We start from the raw sequence: 15,260 nt of genomic DNA on the forward strand, positions 1-15,260 counted from the left end.
TAGGGGGTATTAGGGTATGGGGGGGTGTACAGTAGGTATTTTTCTTTAGTGTTTATACCCATTTATTATTAATAAATATGTCACAAAAATACATGTTTCAAAAACTTTTTAATAGATCCAAATATTTTAAACATTCATATTGAAGTAGTTTGACAGTAGGTTTTAAACAACACTGGTGATGAGAGGACACGGTCAGTCACACAGTAATACAACGGCTGGTTTCTTTCAACGACATTAACACAAGCAGTCTTTTTTTGTTGGTTTAAAAGTAACCGAATATCAGCTGGAAAATTGCCTGTAGAGTAGCTCAGCTGAACACAAACAGCTCTGTTGACCATCACTGGACTTTGTAAATACGTCAACCAAACACAGACAGCAGGTAAGGTACATCTCCCAACTGAACAGAACTCTCAGTAAGCAGAGGAGAGAGAGGCCTACAATATTACACATAGTCTCAATGGAACTACAAATACCATGAACCCATGACTGGCTCATTCTGTACCACTGTTCTGAAGCAATACACCCCATTTTCATATCACTTCCATCACATTCATAAATAGGGCCACTTCCACTTAGAGTCTCCGGGACATTTTAAACGGATTCAGGAATGACTCGAGTCTTTTCATTGTCCAACCAGAAAGCTGAATACTGGTTCCTTTAAGTACACTTCCTCTCAACATACATGTGCTGTTTTTAATAACTGAAGGTCTCCCGTTGTGTGGCTGTACCCAGTCAGGTCCACTCTCCCAGTCCTGTACCAGTGTGCTTTAGTTCAGTCAGCGACGGCTCCAGAATAAATAAATAAATAAACATATATAAAAGGGAATGGGGATCAGTGTTTTCCTCAGGTCTTTTCATAGGCGGGCTGCCATAACAGACATCTTCTATGGAGGTCAACTGAAGGCAGTACAATGTTTTACGGGGAAGGGGGGGGCACCACAGAACGGAGTAAGGCTTAGGGGGAGCACCACACCGCCTGGGTAACCGTAGTAGGGGAAACACTGATGAGAATTACACGGGTGGACAAAGTGAGGAAGGTTAAGGGTTATAGTTCAGGGTATTCCGTCCTTCCTCTGGCAGCACTGTGAGGGTGGGACGCTCCAGTCGTACACGTAGCTCAGACGGAGTTTAACCTCTTCCTTACACAGCCTCCCGTCTCTCTGCAGCGTCTGCTGTTTCTCCAACATGTCCTCCAGGCTCTGCTTGTGAGTCACCAGGTATTTATTACTACACCCCCGAGACTTGTATTCCGTGTCGAATCGAGGGTCGTGTGTTCGTTTGACGTCCACCGGGGCCAGCCACGCCCCCAGTGACACGTCCTCGCTCTGCCACACCTTGAGGTAGGCCGTATTGATTTGGATGTAGTGTACGAGGTCACAGGAGAGCAGGTAGCCTCCACCCAGGGCGTAAGGTAGGTAGTAGTCACACAGCTCCCAGGCCGACTCCCTCCACTTCCCTGCCGTCTTCACGCGACCGCGGCCTGAGAAGAAGCCCCAGTACAGCCGGCTGGGTTCTTTAGTCTTCAGCTCCTCCTATGAGATTAGAAGAGATTATACATTATGGGGTGTTTGCACATACATTTGTTTTGCAGCACAAGCTCCATATTTAAGCAATAAGGCCCGAGGGGGGTGTGGTATATGGCCAAAATACCATGGCTAAGGGCTGTTCTTAAGCATGACGCAATGATTACCAACGTAATTAGAGCAGGAATTAGTAAATGTTTTGTCATACCCCTGGTATATAGTCTGATATACCACAGCTTTCAGCCAATCAGCATTGAGGGCTCAAACCATCCAGTTTACAATACACATTATGTCCCAAATGGCACCCTATTACCTACATAGGTTCCCTATGGACCCTTTTCACTATGTAGTGCACTACTTTTGACAAGGGTGCCATTTGGGATGTATCCCATATCAAACACATACCTTCAACAGGTCCAGACGAGCAAAAGTATCATCGTCCGCTTTTAACACAAACTTGAAGTCTACGTTGTGATCTAGCCAGGAATACATATGCAGCAGCTTCAGGGTCAGGTTCTCATACGAGTCTCGCAGCGCGGGGAGTAAGAGCAGGTCTTTGTGCCGTCCCTGCTCCGTGTTGATGTTCTGCATATCCTCTGCGGGCAGACCCTCGGTTCCCACCACGAACATAGCTAGAACCTCTGGATCCTTCTTAGCCAGCCAGGTACTACGGATGATGCTCCTGCGCTCTGTGTACTTGGGTCCTGTGGTGATGAGGACCACCAGGAAGGCTGAGAGGTCTTTGGGGCGTGAGGGGAGCTCAAGGTGCTCTGCTCGGGGCTGGGAGTGGGCAGCGTGGGGGGCCAGGCCTGGAGGGTCGGCCTGGCCCTGTTTTAGGGTCTCCGAGGTACACTTGGCGAGGAAAAGGAGGACAACAGCAAAGAGGCACACTCCTCCGATGGCCAGGGCCGTCTTGTGACGACACACGACGCGGACCAGGCTCATGGTGCTGAGTCTGAGAAGCAGAGAGATGGGGAGAGAGAGACGGATTGGAGAGAGATGGGGGAGAGAGAGATGGGGTGGAGAGAGATGGGGGGGGGAAAAGAGAGACGGGGTGGAGAGAGATGGGGGGGAAAGAGAGACCTGTAAGCAACAATGCATGTCTGTTCATTCAGTTAACAATTAAAGACAGCAGTCAATGAATGTCTGCCAGAGAAATGAGGTAGCTAGAGAAAAATACATTCTGAAGTTGATCAACAATTCAACAGACAGCTAACTTAACGTTACCTAATCGACCTCGGCAAACATATCAGTGCTAAGCAGACCACCCACAGCTTGCCTGCAACCTGGTTAACGATAACATTACCCGATCAATCTCATTCCATGCAAGCGACGGAAAGCATGCTCATTGCATCAAAACAACGGCGGAAATATAGACTACAGTACCTGAATGTGTCACACAACGCTAGATGTTTAATGCATCGATGGCAGTGACATGGACATTGCTTCTGTCTGTAGCTAGCTAGTTAGTTAGCTAGCCGAGATAGCACAAATGTGGAAACGTTAGCAGGCTCGCTAGCTAGCTTAATAGCTATCGAGGAATTAGGATTTGATTTACTGCTCACTTCGCTAGCTACAAAATGACGCGAATTAATAAAATTATTAAAGAAAAAGAGCAATCCTTTTGTGTGTAGCTAGTAAACTACCTACGCTAGACGTTATTGTTGACTCGACTGGTGACACGCAGTAAATACAAGACAGACGGTGAGTTCAAGACAACACGGAAATCGGAAATATTCGACCTCCGACATCAGTTTATTTAACACAAATGGAAAGTCGGGGGGATAAAAAGGAGCTCAGAATGCGCAAATATTTTTTTACGTTCATAAAAATCGGAATTACAATTTGGAAACTCAGGCATCATCCTCTAGAGCTACAACTTCTCCAATCTGGACATCACTGACGAAACCGTCACTAAGTGTTTTTCGTAGCCTGTTTTTTCCGAGTTCCCAGTTGGTTTGAAGGCAGTATGTGATGACGCATCCCATTCATTGCTGGAAAGACACACCTTTGGAGCCTCCCAGTGGATACAAGTAGAAGGAGTAAAACATTTCAACTACACTACAGCACTGATTCTAAATTATATGGAATGTGGAAGGTACTTAATAAGTAAACATACTTGAAAGTACTACTTAAGTATTTTTTTTTTACTTTACTATTTATATTTTTGACAACTTTTACTTTTACTTCAATACATTCCTACTTTTTACTCCATACATTTTCCTTGACACCCATAGGGACTCGTTACATTTTGACTGGAAAATGGTCTAATTCACACAGTTACAAGAGAACATCCCTGGTCATCCCTACTGCCTCTGATCTGGTGGACTCACTAAACACATGCTTCATTTGTAAATTATGTCTGAGTGTTGGAGCGTGTCCCTGGCTATTTGTAAATAAAAAACAACTAGAAAATGTGTCCATCTGCTTTGCTTAATATAAGGAATTTGAAATGATTTATACCTGTACTTTTAGTTTTGATACTTAAAGTATATTTTAGCAATTACATTTACTTTTGATACTTAAGTATGTTTAAAACCAAATACTTTTAGACTTTTACTCAAGTAGTATTTAACTGGGTGACTTTCACTTTTACTTGAGTCATTTTCTATTAAGGTATCTTTACTTTTACTCAAGTATGACAATTGGGTACTATCTCCACTACTGAATGTGTCGAATGGAATGTGGAACCTCCAAACTGTTAGTTCTTGTTCTTTGTTAGTTTTGTGGGTAACAAACCATAGAGATACAATTTCTACCTCCATTCTATGGCACATTCTGTGTTCTACCTGTTCCAATTCCATGTTCTATCTCCATGTAAAAGGAAGAGCCCCTCTGGTTGGTTGCTAGGACACCATTGTTAAATATTTCCTGACCAGGTATGATCAAGCATTCCATTAGATATAACATGTAGTGTGACATGACAGTGTTGTCTGCTGTCAGGCTCTTGTTTCTACCAGTAGCTGACACAGCCAGACTGTCAGGCTGACTGTCAGACATGGACAATAAAAAAGCAGCAGAGGATCTGACTGATTACTTTAAAACATACTTTGTGAACAATCTTCAAAAAGAGCTACTGTAAGTGCACAAATAGTATAGAACTTCTGCAGGATTTGTTTTTCCTTTGGTATATGCCCCTTACCAATATAAACACTGAAGGAAGCTGTACATTTACACAATAAATCACATTGAGTTGTTGTTGTGTTGTTGTTTATCAGGAAAGCTCCCCCATCCACTGACTATGTCTTGGCTCCCACCACTCGCCTCATCAGGAAGAGAAGAGAGGAGCTGGACATACACAAGGCCATGGAGGCCCTTCAAGAGGTGATACACGCGCACACACTGACTTCTGACCCTTTGCCCGCTCCTCCTGTGTGTCTGTCTATCAGGACTTTGCCATGACCCTGATGGCCCAGCGTGTCAGAGATAAAGAGCTGAAGGAGAGGGAGGTTAAGTTAAAGGAATACCTCAGAAACTTCAACACATTTCTCCAGGTAACCTCCTCTAGGTTGAGAGGTCCGATAGTAGGACCTTCGTAGTAGGACGTCTCAACCTGTTGCATGTTCTGACTCTTTCAACAAATCACATACTTTATTGGCTTATTTTAGGCTTGTGTATCAGTTCATATTTTCCGTTGAACTCAGAGACAGTAGTTCCACATCACACAAACTGATTCCACTCAGCAATCCCCTCCTGCCTTTTTCAGGAGAATAAATTGAAAAACGGCCGTGTGTTGAAGATAGCAGTGAAGGAGAGAGAGCTAGCTCGTCAGAAAGCAGCGAACCTACTCATCCTGAAACAGGAGCTCAAGGCTCTCACTAAAGAGAGAGTAAAGATTGCCGCTCTTGTAGAGAAACATGAAATCTACTCCCGCTTTCTAGATAAAGTGGTCAAAGCCAGCAAGCAGGTAATGAGAGATATGATAAGATGGAAGAGACCATCTCCCCGTAGAGGGAGTCCGGTTTGTATAGTTGAGGAGGCAGTGTGAGCTAATTCTCTGGTCTGATGTTGGCTTGGTGGTACTGACACCGATACTGAGATTTCTAAGACTCTCCATGAGTTTGTAATATATTTAATGGAACTAACTTCCATTATTAAGCCATTGAGAGAAGTATGTGGTAGATAGTCCGGTCCGGTCCGGTCCAGTCAGGGGTGGCCAATGCTATTCATAAGGTTAAACTAATAAGCTGCTCGTCATGATGTTTAATAGCCGAATCAGGTGTTTTAGAGCAGGGCTGGAACAAAAGCCTATACACCAAGTAGCTCTCCAGGAGGAGGATTGGCCTTCCCTGACTTACCTGACCTTCAGTCTAATAGGGATGGGTGGAGTGAGTACCTAACGTAGAGTAACCATTTTGTGAACATTATTCTAACAGTGTTAGAATCCTCTCAGTTCCAGGAGGCGTGGCAGGTGATGTCCAGGGTGGACACTCTGGTCCAGACCAGGGAAGAACTACTGACCAGCATCAAGCAGAACCAGGAGTGTTGTGAGACGTCCCGGACCCAGCTGACCCAGTACCTGGAGCAGAACGAGGACCGCCTGCTGCACTACAACAACAGGCTGGCCAAGCTACATAGGATTCTGGACAGAGTACGCAGTGAGACCATGCTATGGGTGAGGGGACAGCAGTCAACAGACATGAGGCTGTGCAGATCAATCAGGATGGTTGGCCCAAAAATGTATTCAACCTTTATTTCGAGACCTAGGTCTCTTTCATAGATGAGCCCTGTATACACACCGATATACACTACACACATCACTATACACCTCAATATACACATCAATATACACTACACACATCACTATACACCTCAATATACACATCGATATACACTACACACATCACTATACACCTCAATATACACATCAATATACACTACACACATCACTATACACTATAGGTTAGGGTACTGCCCCTGAACAAGGCAGTTAACCCACTGTTCCTAGGCCGTCATTGAAAATAAGAATTTGTTCTTAACTGACTTGCCTAGTTAAATAAAGGTCAAATAAAATAAATTAAATAAATACACATCACTTTACACATCAATATACACTACATACATCACTATACACATAAATATACACATCAATATACACTACACACATCACTATACACATAAATATACACATCAATATACACTACACACATCACTATTCACATAAATATACACATCAATATACACTACACACATCACTATACACATAAATATATACACTACACACATCACTATACACATCAATATTTACACCAATACACAAAAAGCTTAATACAATCATAGAAACCCCATTTTACAGTAAAAAGGACCTCAAGCAGCCTTTTGTAGAATAAAATAAAGGTTGTATTGCCCGAGAGGCACCAAACTTCAGAACGCCTTGGAGGTCATTTCACAAGCAAGGTGCAAAAAAACAAAAAGCAGATTTATCTAACTCAGTGGAGATCGAGAGTTAGCCATACCTGGCACTGGGTCTGGAATCTCATACGTCTGTAAGTTTAACAATGAAGTAAGGTACGGAGGAAATTCATGCAGGAGGGGTTTATAAACAAAAAGAGTGCATTGCATCGACCTACAGACTTCAAAGAGGGTCAGTCTACCTTTTGATACAGAATGCGTTGATGTGTACTGAACCTATCGCCCGTAACAAAGCAAAGTGGCAGCTGCATTCATATAGACAATATCTCCATAGTCTATAACCGATATGAATGCTGACTGAATGATTTGTTTTCTGCTATTTAATGAAAGGCATGACTTATTCCTATAAAATAAGCTCATTTTAATTCATAATTTCTTAACTATCTCATCAACATGATGGCTTTTCGTCAACCCAGATACCCAGATATTTATAAGCGGTGACACAATCAATGAGAGCACGATCCAATGTACATATGTATAAATCCTCAGATACATTTTTATGTGATTTGGAGAATAACAAAGGCTTTCTACAAAGCAATGAAGGCAGAGACTGGTCAGCGTGGGGGCAAGAGCATACACGACAGTGTCATCTGCATAACGTTGAACTGTATGTAAAACATTATTTTACACATAGACCAACATTGTTTAAATAGACAGTAAAAAGTACAGGACTAAAATCGATTCCTGTGGGACACCCTTTGTAAAATGAAGGAAACCTGACTCAACACCATCAGAAAAAACACGTTGTTGCCTCCTGAGTGGCGCAGCGGTCTAAGGCACTGCATTGCAGTGTTGTGGCATCACTACAGCCTGGGGTTCGATAACAGTCAGTGACCGGGAGTCCTATAGGGCTGCACACAATTGGCCCAGCGTCGTCTGGGGTAGGGGAGGGTTTGGCCGGGGGGGGGGGCTTTACTTGGCTCATCGCGCTCTAGCGACTCCTTGTGGCGGTCCGGGCACCTGCAGGCTGACCTCGATTGTCAGTTGAACTGTGTTTCCTCCGACACAGCTGGCTTCCGGGTGTTAAGAAGCGTGGCTTGGCGGGTCATGTTTTGGAGGACGCATGACTCCACCTTCGCCTCTTCCGAGCCTGTTGGGGAGTTGTAGCGATGAGACAAGATCATCGTAATCACAAAATTGGGGAGAAAAAGAGGGTGAAAAAAGCCACGTTGTGTCCTGTATGTCAAGTAATTTTTTAACCAATTACATGACACCTGATCCATTCCGATTGCAGACTATCTTTGAATCAGTAAAGAGTGGGATAAGTCAATAAATAGGGAAGCACAGTGAAACCAGACACTTAAAATACAACTTGTTGCTAGGAAGGATCTAAACTGACAGTTGATTCATGATTCTAAAATTGTTGCTAGGCAAGACAGTTTTGAAACAGAGCGATCATTATTTAGATTGGAGGGGTAACCACCTTTGTGGCGAGGGAGCACATGGGCCGCCTTCCAAACCCTGGGGATAGTACCAGAGATAAGCTTCAGACTCCGCAATCAGGAGAGCAGAAAGATGCAGCCAGAAAAGATCAAGCAAATCAGCCGCAGTTGATTTATTTTGACATCAATCTTAACCCACCTAGTAGATCACAAGTAGAAAGTTGTTGAAATGAAAACAACGATTCAGTACAAGTTGACTGATCTCCCACTGAGCCAGCTGGAGGTTGGGAGAGGGAAGAGCCGTCGACTGATTGACCAGGGTCAATTAAACCAGAATTTCTTTCAAATAAAAAGTCTGCAGAGATAAAATGCTGATTAAAAGCATCACTTATCTAATTTTTCTCAGTAACGATGCGAGAGTCTGACACAACTTGCTTAGGCAGGGAAGGGGAGGGAATTTCCACGCTTCACTGCACTAACTGTTTTCCAAAATATAGACATGAGGGGTGCACACACAGACCAGTTTTTCCTTTAACTCTCTCATCTCTCCCTCTTCATGTGTGTTTTTCCACTCAGGAGTCTCGGTGGGCTCACATCCAGAATACGGCAACTATGAAGACCATGCTCCTGGGCACCATCAAGATGGCCACCGTCAACCTGTACCAGACTACCAGCTAGAAGGCCCAGGATGGGTGGGGCGAGGTTGCTCTGAAGGACACTCTCAAACAGCTGGATAAGGTGTGTGTGTCTGTGTGTGTGTGTGTTACCGTGCTAGACTTGCAGTTTAGTAACAGGCTGTCTACAGACCACTCTGCAGATATACTGTAACTATTTATATTTGTTAGGTCACTGAAGCTCCTTCTTGGAACAATACAGTTAATCTATTCAATTCAATTCAGTTCTATTCTATTCTACTGTCTTGGCACTGTTGTACAGAAAGGCCTTATGACATATCAGACAAGAGCTTACCAGAAACCTTGTAGGCTATCAATGACTGATCTTTCAAACGATGTCCTTCACCTGCAGGTTCAGAAATTCCTCTCCAACCTCAATCTGTATTTGGGAGGAGGTCAACCAAGTACAAACAAGACCACATTTCCAACCCTAACCCGCCTTACCCTGAATCATATTCACACTCTAAAGCCTCTTACTAAAGACTGACATAAAAGGACCTGACTTACCTGTCATTTAAGACTATTCATTCAATGTATCTAAAATACAGTAGGATTAGTACAGATAATAGTGAGTTTACTCACAGTGACCAGCAGAGGGGACCATTGTTATTCTGAATAGACAGTGTTTAATCTAGGGACTTCTCTCTTTCTCCCTCCCTCCCTCCCTCCCTCCCTCCCTCCCTCCCTCCCTCCCTCCCTCCCTCCCTCCCTCCCTCCCTCCCTCCATCCATCTCTCTCTCTCTCTCTCTCTCTCTCTCTCTCTCTCTCGCTCTCTCTCTCTCTCTCTCTCTCTCTCTCTCTCTCTCTCTCTCTCTCTCTCTCTCTCTCTCTCTCTCTCTCTCTCTCTCTCTCTCTCTCTCTCTCTCCTTATAACTGCAATAACAAACTAAACAAATGAAGTGTGGTCTCTCATGGAGCCAGTCAGGGGCCTCATTATGATGCTGTGGGAACCTTTATAATCCAGAGACAGACTGCAGAGTCAGGGAGCCAGTCAGGGGCCTCATTATGATGCTGTGAGAGTCTTTAGAATCCAGAGACAGACCGCAGAGTCAGGGAGCCAGTCAGTGGCCTCATTATGATGCTGTGAGAGTGTTTAGAATCCAGAGACAGACCGCAGAGTCAGGGAGCCAGTCAGTGGCCTCATTATGATGCTGTGAGAGTCTTTATAATCCAGAGACAGACCGCAGAGTCAGGGAGCCAGTCAGTGGCCTCATTATGATGCTGTGAGAGTCTTTAGAATCCAGAGACAGACCGCAGAGTCAGGGAGCCAGTCAGTGGCCTCATTATGATGCTGTGAGAGTCTTTAGAATCCAGAGACAGACCGCAGAGTCAGGGAGCCAGTCAGTGGCCTCATTATGATGCTGTGAGAGTCTTTATAATCCAGAGACAGACCGCAGAGTCAGTGAGCCAGTCAGTGGCCTCATTATGATGCTGTGAGAGTCTTTATAATCCAGAGACAGACCGCAGAGTCAGGGAGCCAGTCAGTGGCCTCATTATGTTGCTGTGAGAGTCTTTAGAATCCAGAGACAGACTGCAGAGTCTGTCAGTAGGAGCTCAGGCTACTTTGAAGGCTACAGTGTGGGGGTGCTCTAAGCATGTTAAAATGTGCATGTGGCGACTAGTGAAATGCAGGCACAAACTCATACAAATGAGACACGGCAACTGCTCTATTGCCTACGTTCTCCTGTTCAACACAAGCACAAAGTGATGAAGACTAGATGTGACATGTTCACTGTGCACAGGTTGCAGGTATATTGCTTGAAAAATGAGACTGATTATTAATTATGTACCTCTGCTCATAAGTCAGACAGACTAACAGAACGTGAACAGTGGCCCTCCCTTTCTCTATGTGACAGGACCTAGATGTAGCGTTATGATATATACAGTACCAGTCAAAAGTTTGGACACCTACTCATTCAAGGGTTTTTCTTTATTTTTTACTATTTTCTACATTGTAGAATAATAGTGAAGACATCAAAACTATGAAATAACACATATGGAATCATGTAGTAACCAAAAAAGTGTTAAACAAATCAAAATATATTTTATTGTCACGTTGGTATGAGGAGATTCGGGAGACAGGCGCAGGAATGCGTAATAGGATTTTTTATTCAGCCCAAATTACGGCGTGCCATGTAAAAGGCACGGGGACGAAGACCAAACAAACACGTAACAAAACACAGGGTAGAAACCCAAACAAAAGAGCGAGGAGTACCTCGAATAAATACACACGGGACGAGACCCGTAATCATCTGCGCAATCCACAATGACACGAAAGCCCAAAACACACAGCACAGGTACTCACACACACCAACGGACATTGTAACAATAATCAACAAGACCATGGAGAAAAAAGGGAACATATGTAGAAATACAATCAGTGGGAATAGGGGACAGGTGTGCGCAATGAAAGTTCCAGAAGGATCCGTGACATTTATATTTGAGATTCTTCAAAGTAGCCACCCTTTGCCTTGATGACAGCTTTGTACACTCTTGGCATTCTCTCAACCAGCTTCACCTGGAATGCTTTTTCAACATTTTGAAGGAGTTCCCACATATGCTGAGCGGTTGCTGGCTGCTTTTCCTTCAGTCTGCGTTGCAACTCATCCCAAACCATCTCAACTGGGTTGAGGTCGGTGATTGTGGAGGCCAGGTCATCTGATGCAGTACTCCATCACTCTCCTTCTTTGTCAAATAGCCCTTCAACAGCCTGGAGGTGTGTTGGGTCATTGTCCTGTTGAAAAACAAATGATAGTTCCACTAATCCCATCCATTCCCCTACTCTGCGTAACACAAAGACACGGTGGCCAAGATAAAGCAAAGCAGTGCCACACAAACAAGTGAATAACACAATAGAAAAAAAGAAAGTCTATATACAGTGTGTGTAAATGGCGTGAGGAGGTAAGGCAATAAATAGACCATAGTAGCAAAGTAATTACAATTTAGCAGATTAACACTGGAGTGATAGATGAGCAGATGATGATGTGCAAGTAGAAATACTGGTGTGCAAAAGAGCAGAAAAGTAAATAAAAACAATATGGGGATGACGTAGGTAGATTGGGTGGGCTATTTACAGATGGCTATGTACAGCTGCAGCGATCGGTTAGCTGCTCAGATAGCTGATGTTTAAAGTGAGTGAGGGAAATATGTCTCCAGCTTCAGCGATTTTTGCAATTCGTTCCAGTCATTGGCAGCAGAGAATTGTAAGGAAAGGCGGCCAAAGGAGGTGTTGGCTTTGGGGACGACCAGTGAGATATACCTGCTTGAGTGCGTGCTATGGGTGGGTGTTGTTATTGTGACCAGTGAGCTGAGATAAGGCGGAGCTTTACCTAGCATAGACTTATAGATGACCTGGAGCCAGTGGGTCTGGCGACGAATATGTAGCGAGGGCCAGCCGACTAGAGCATACAGGTCACAGTGGTGGGTGGTATAAGGGGCTTTGGTGACAAAACAGATGGCACTGTGATAGACTGCATCCAGTTTGCTGAGTAGAGTATTGGAAGCTATTTTGTAAATGACATCGATGAAGTCGAGGATCGGTAGGATAGTCAGTTTTACGAGGGTATGTTTGGCGGCGTGAGTGAAGGAGGCTTTGTTGCGAAATAGGAAGCCGATTCTAGATTTAATTTTGGATTGGAGATGTTTAATATGAGTCTGGAAGGAGAGTTTACAGTCTAGCCAGACACCTAGGTATTTGTAGTTGTTCACATATTCTAAGTCAGAACCATCCAGAGTAGTGATGCTAGTCGGGCGGGCGGATGCGGGCAGTGAATGGTTGAAAAGCATGCATTTGGTTTTACTAGCGTTTAAGAGCAGTTGGAGGACACCGAAGGAGTGTTGTATGGCATTGAAGCTCGTTTGGAGGTTAGTTAACACAGTGTCCAAAGAAGGGCCAGATGTATACAGAATGGTGTCGTCTGCGTAGAGGTGGATCAGGGAATCACCAGCAGCAAGAGCGAAAAGAGTCGGCCTGAGAATTGAACCCTGTGGTACCCCCATAGAGACTGCCAGAGGTCCGGACAACAGGCCCTTCGATTTGACACACTGAACTCTGTCTGAGAAGTAGTTGGTGAACCAGGCGAGGCAGTCATTTGAGAAACCACGGCTGTTGAGTCTGCCGATAAGGATTGAGAGAGTCGAAAGCCTTGGCCAGGTTGATGAAGACGGCTGCACAGTACTGTCTTTTATCGATGGCGGTTATGATATCGTTAGTACCTTGAGCGTGGCTGAGGTGCACCCGTGACCAGCTCGGAAATCGGATTGTACAGCTGAGAAGGTACGGTGGAATTTGAAATGGTCAGGGATCTGTTTATTAACTTGGCTTTCGAAGACTTTAGAAAGGTAGGGCAGGATGGAAATACGTCTATAACAGTTTGGGTCTAGAGTGTCAACTCCTTTGAAGATGACCGCGGCAGCTTTCCAATCTTTAGGGATCTTGGACGATACGAAAGAGAGGTTGAACAGACTGGTAATAGGGGTTGCAACAATGGCGGCGGATCATTTTAGAAAGAGAGGGTCCAGATTGTCTAGCCCAGCTGATTTGTACAGGTCCAGGTTTTGCAGCTCTTTCAGAACATCTGCTCTCTGGATTTGGGTGAAGGAGAAGCTGGGGAGGCTTGGGCAAGTAGCTGTGGGGGTGTGGGGGTGTGGGGCTGTTGGCAGGATTTGGGGTAGCCAGCAGGAAAGCATAGCCAGCCGTAGAGAAATGCTTATTGAAATTCTCGATTATCGTGGATTTATCGGTGGTGACAGTGTTACCTAGCCTCAGTGCAGTGGGCAGCTGGGAGGAGGTGCTCTTATTCTCCATGGACTTTACAGTGTCCCACAACTTTTTGGAGTTAGAGCTACAGGATGCAAATTTCTGTTTGAAAACCTAGTCTGACTGACTGCGTGTATTGGTTCCTGATTTCCCTGAAAAGTTGCATATCGCGGGGACTATTTGATGCTAGTGCAGTATGCCACAGGATGTTTTTGTGCTGGTCGAGGGCAGTCAGGTCTGGAGTGAACCAAGGGCTATAGCTCTTCTTAGTTCTAAATTTTTTGAAAGGGGCATGCTTATTTAAGATGGTGAGGAAATTACTTTTAAAGAATGACCATGCATCCTCGACTGATGGTATGAGGTCAATATCCTTCCAGGATACCCAAGCCAGGTCGATTAGAAAGGCCTGCTTGCAGAAGTGTTTTTGGGAGCGTTTCACAGTGATGAGGGTTGGTCGTTTGACCGCGGACCCATAGCGGATGCAGGCAATGAGGCAGTGATGGCTGAGATCCTGATTGAACACAGCAGAGGTGTATTTGGAGGGCAAGTTGTTCAGGATAATATCTATGAGGGTGCCCATGTTTATGGATTTAGGGTTGTACCTGGTGGGTTCCTTGATCATTTGTGTGAGATTGAGGGCATCTAGCTTAGATTGTAGGACTGCCGGGTGTTAAGCATGTCCCAGTTTAGGTCACCTAACAGAATGAACTCTGAAGATAGATGGGGGGCAATCATTTCACATATGGTGTACAGTACACAGCTGGGAGCTGAGGGGGGTCTACAGTGAGAGATTTATTTCTGGAGAGATTCATTTTTAAAATTAGAAGCTCGAACTGTTTGGGCCTGGAAAGTATGACAGAACTTTGCAGGCTATCTCTGCAGTAGGTTGCAACTCCTCCCCTTTGGCAGTTTTATCTTGACGGAAAATGTTGTAGTTGGGGATGGAAATCTCAGAATTTTTGGTGGCCTTCCTTAGACAGGATTCAGCCACGGCAAGGACATCAGGGTTGGCGGAGTGTGCTGAAGTAGGGAGGAGGCTTCTAATGTTAACATGCATGAAACTCAACACTATACAATATGTTTTGACCATGACAGTTTACAATTGAGGGTTACTCCAAGCAGTTTAGTCACCTCAACTTGCTAAATTTCCACATTATTTATTACAATATTTAGTTGAGGTTTAGGGTTTAGTGAATTTGTCCCAAATATTTAGGACTAACTTATTCCTTGCCACCCATTTTGAAACTAACTGCAGCTCTTTGTTAAGTGTTGCAGTCATTTCAGTCGCTGTAGTAGCTGACGTGTATAGTGTTGAGTCATCCGCATGCATTGACAGACAGTCTTTACTCAAAGCCAGTGGCATGTCGTTAGTAAAGATTGAAAAAAGTAAGGGGCCTAGACAGCTGCCCTGGGGAATTTCTGATTCTACCTGGATTATGTTGGAGAGGCTTCCATTAAAATGTTAGATAAATAACACTTTATCCACATTATAGCCTGGGGTGTAAAGCCA

At 44.4% G+C, this 15,260-nt stretch overlaps 2 protein-coding genes across 4 annotated transcripts; one reads left to right on the forward strand and one right to left on the reverse strand.

Annotated features, from left to right (window-relative positions):
• Positions 1-91: 91 nt before the first annotated feature.
• Positions 92-3,311, reverse strand: LOC115207362 (beta-1,3-galactosyltransferase 6). Of its 3 annotated transcripts, XM_029774385.1 has the most exons (4): positions 2,910-3,311; positions 2,751-2,809; positions 1,929-2,478; positions 92-1,532 (listed from the first exon to the last, which is right to left on the reverse strand). In XM_029774385.1, the coding sequence occupies exons 3-4, from the start codon at positions 2,466-2,468 to the stop codon at positions 1,053-1,055; spliced, it is 1,020 nt and encodes a 339-aa protein (XP_029630245.1). In that variant the 5' UTR covers positions 2,469-2,478; positions 2,751-2,809; positions 2,910-3,311; the 3' UTR covers positions 92-1,052. The 3 variants fall into 3 exon arrangements, with proteins under 3 accessions (XP_029630245.1, XP_029630246.1, XP_029630243.1); XM_029774386.1 differs by lacking the exon at positions 2,751-2,809 and having other exon boundaries at positions 3,174-3,311; XM_029774383.1 differs by lacking the exon at positions 2,751-2,809 and having other exon boundaries at positions 2,910-3,310.
• A 1,210-nt stretch (positions 3,312-4,521) lies between these two features.
• Positions 4,522-8,995, forward strand: LOC115207183 (coiled-coil domain-containing protein 42-like). Its single transcript, XM_029774164.1, has 6 exons — positions 4,522-4,601; positions 4,742-4,847; positions 4,913-5,017; positions 5,230-5,430; positions 5,917-6,138; positions 8,894-8,995. Exons 1-6 carry the CDS (start codon positions 4,522-4,524, stop codon positions 8,993-8,995), a joined length of 816 nt encoding a protein of 271 aa, XP_029630024.1.
• Positions 8,996-15,260: the final 6,265 nt, after the last annotated feature.

This window comes from Salmo trutta, chromosome 14 (genome assembly GCF_901001165.1).
Source record: "Salmo trutta chromosome 14, fSalTru1.1, whole genome shotgun sequence".
NCBI classification, from domain to species: domain Eukaryota; kingdom Metazoa; phylum Chordata; class Actinopteri; order Salmoniformes; family Salmonidae; genus Salmo; species Salmo trutta.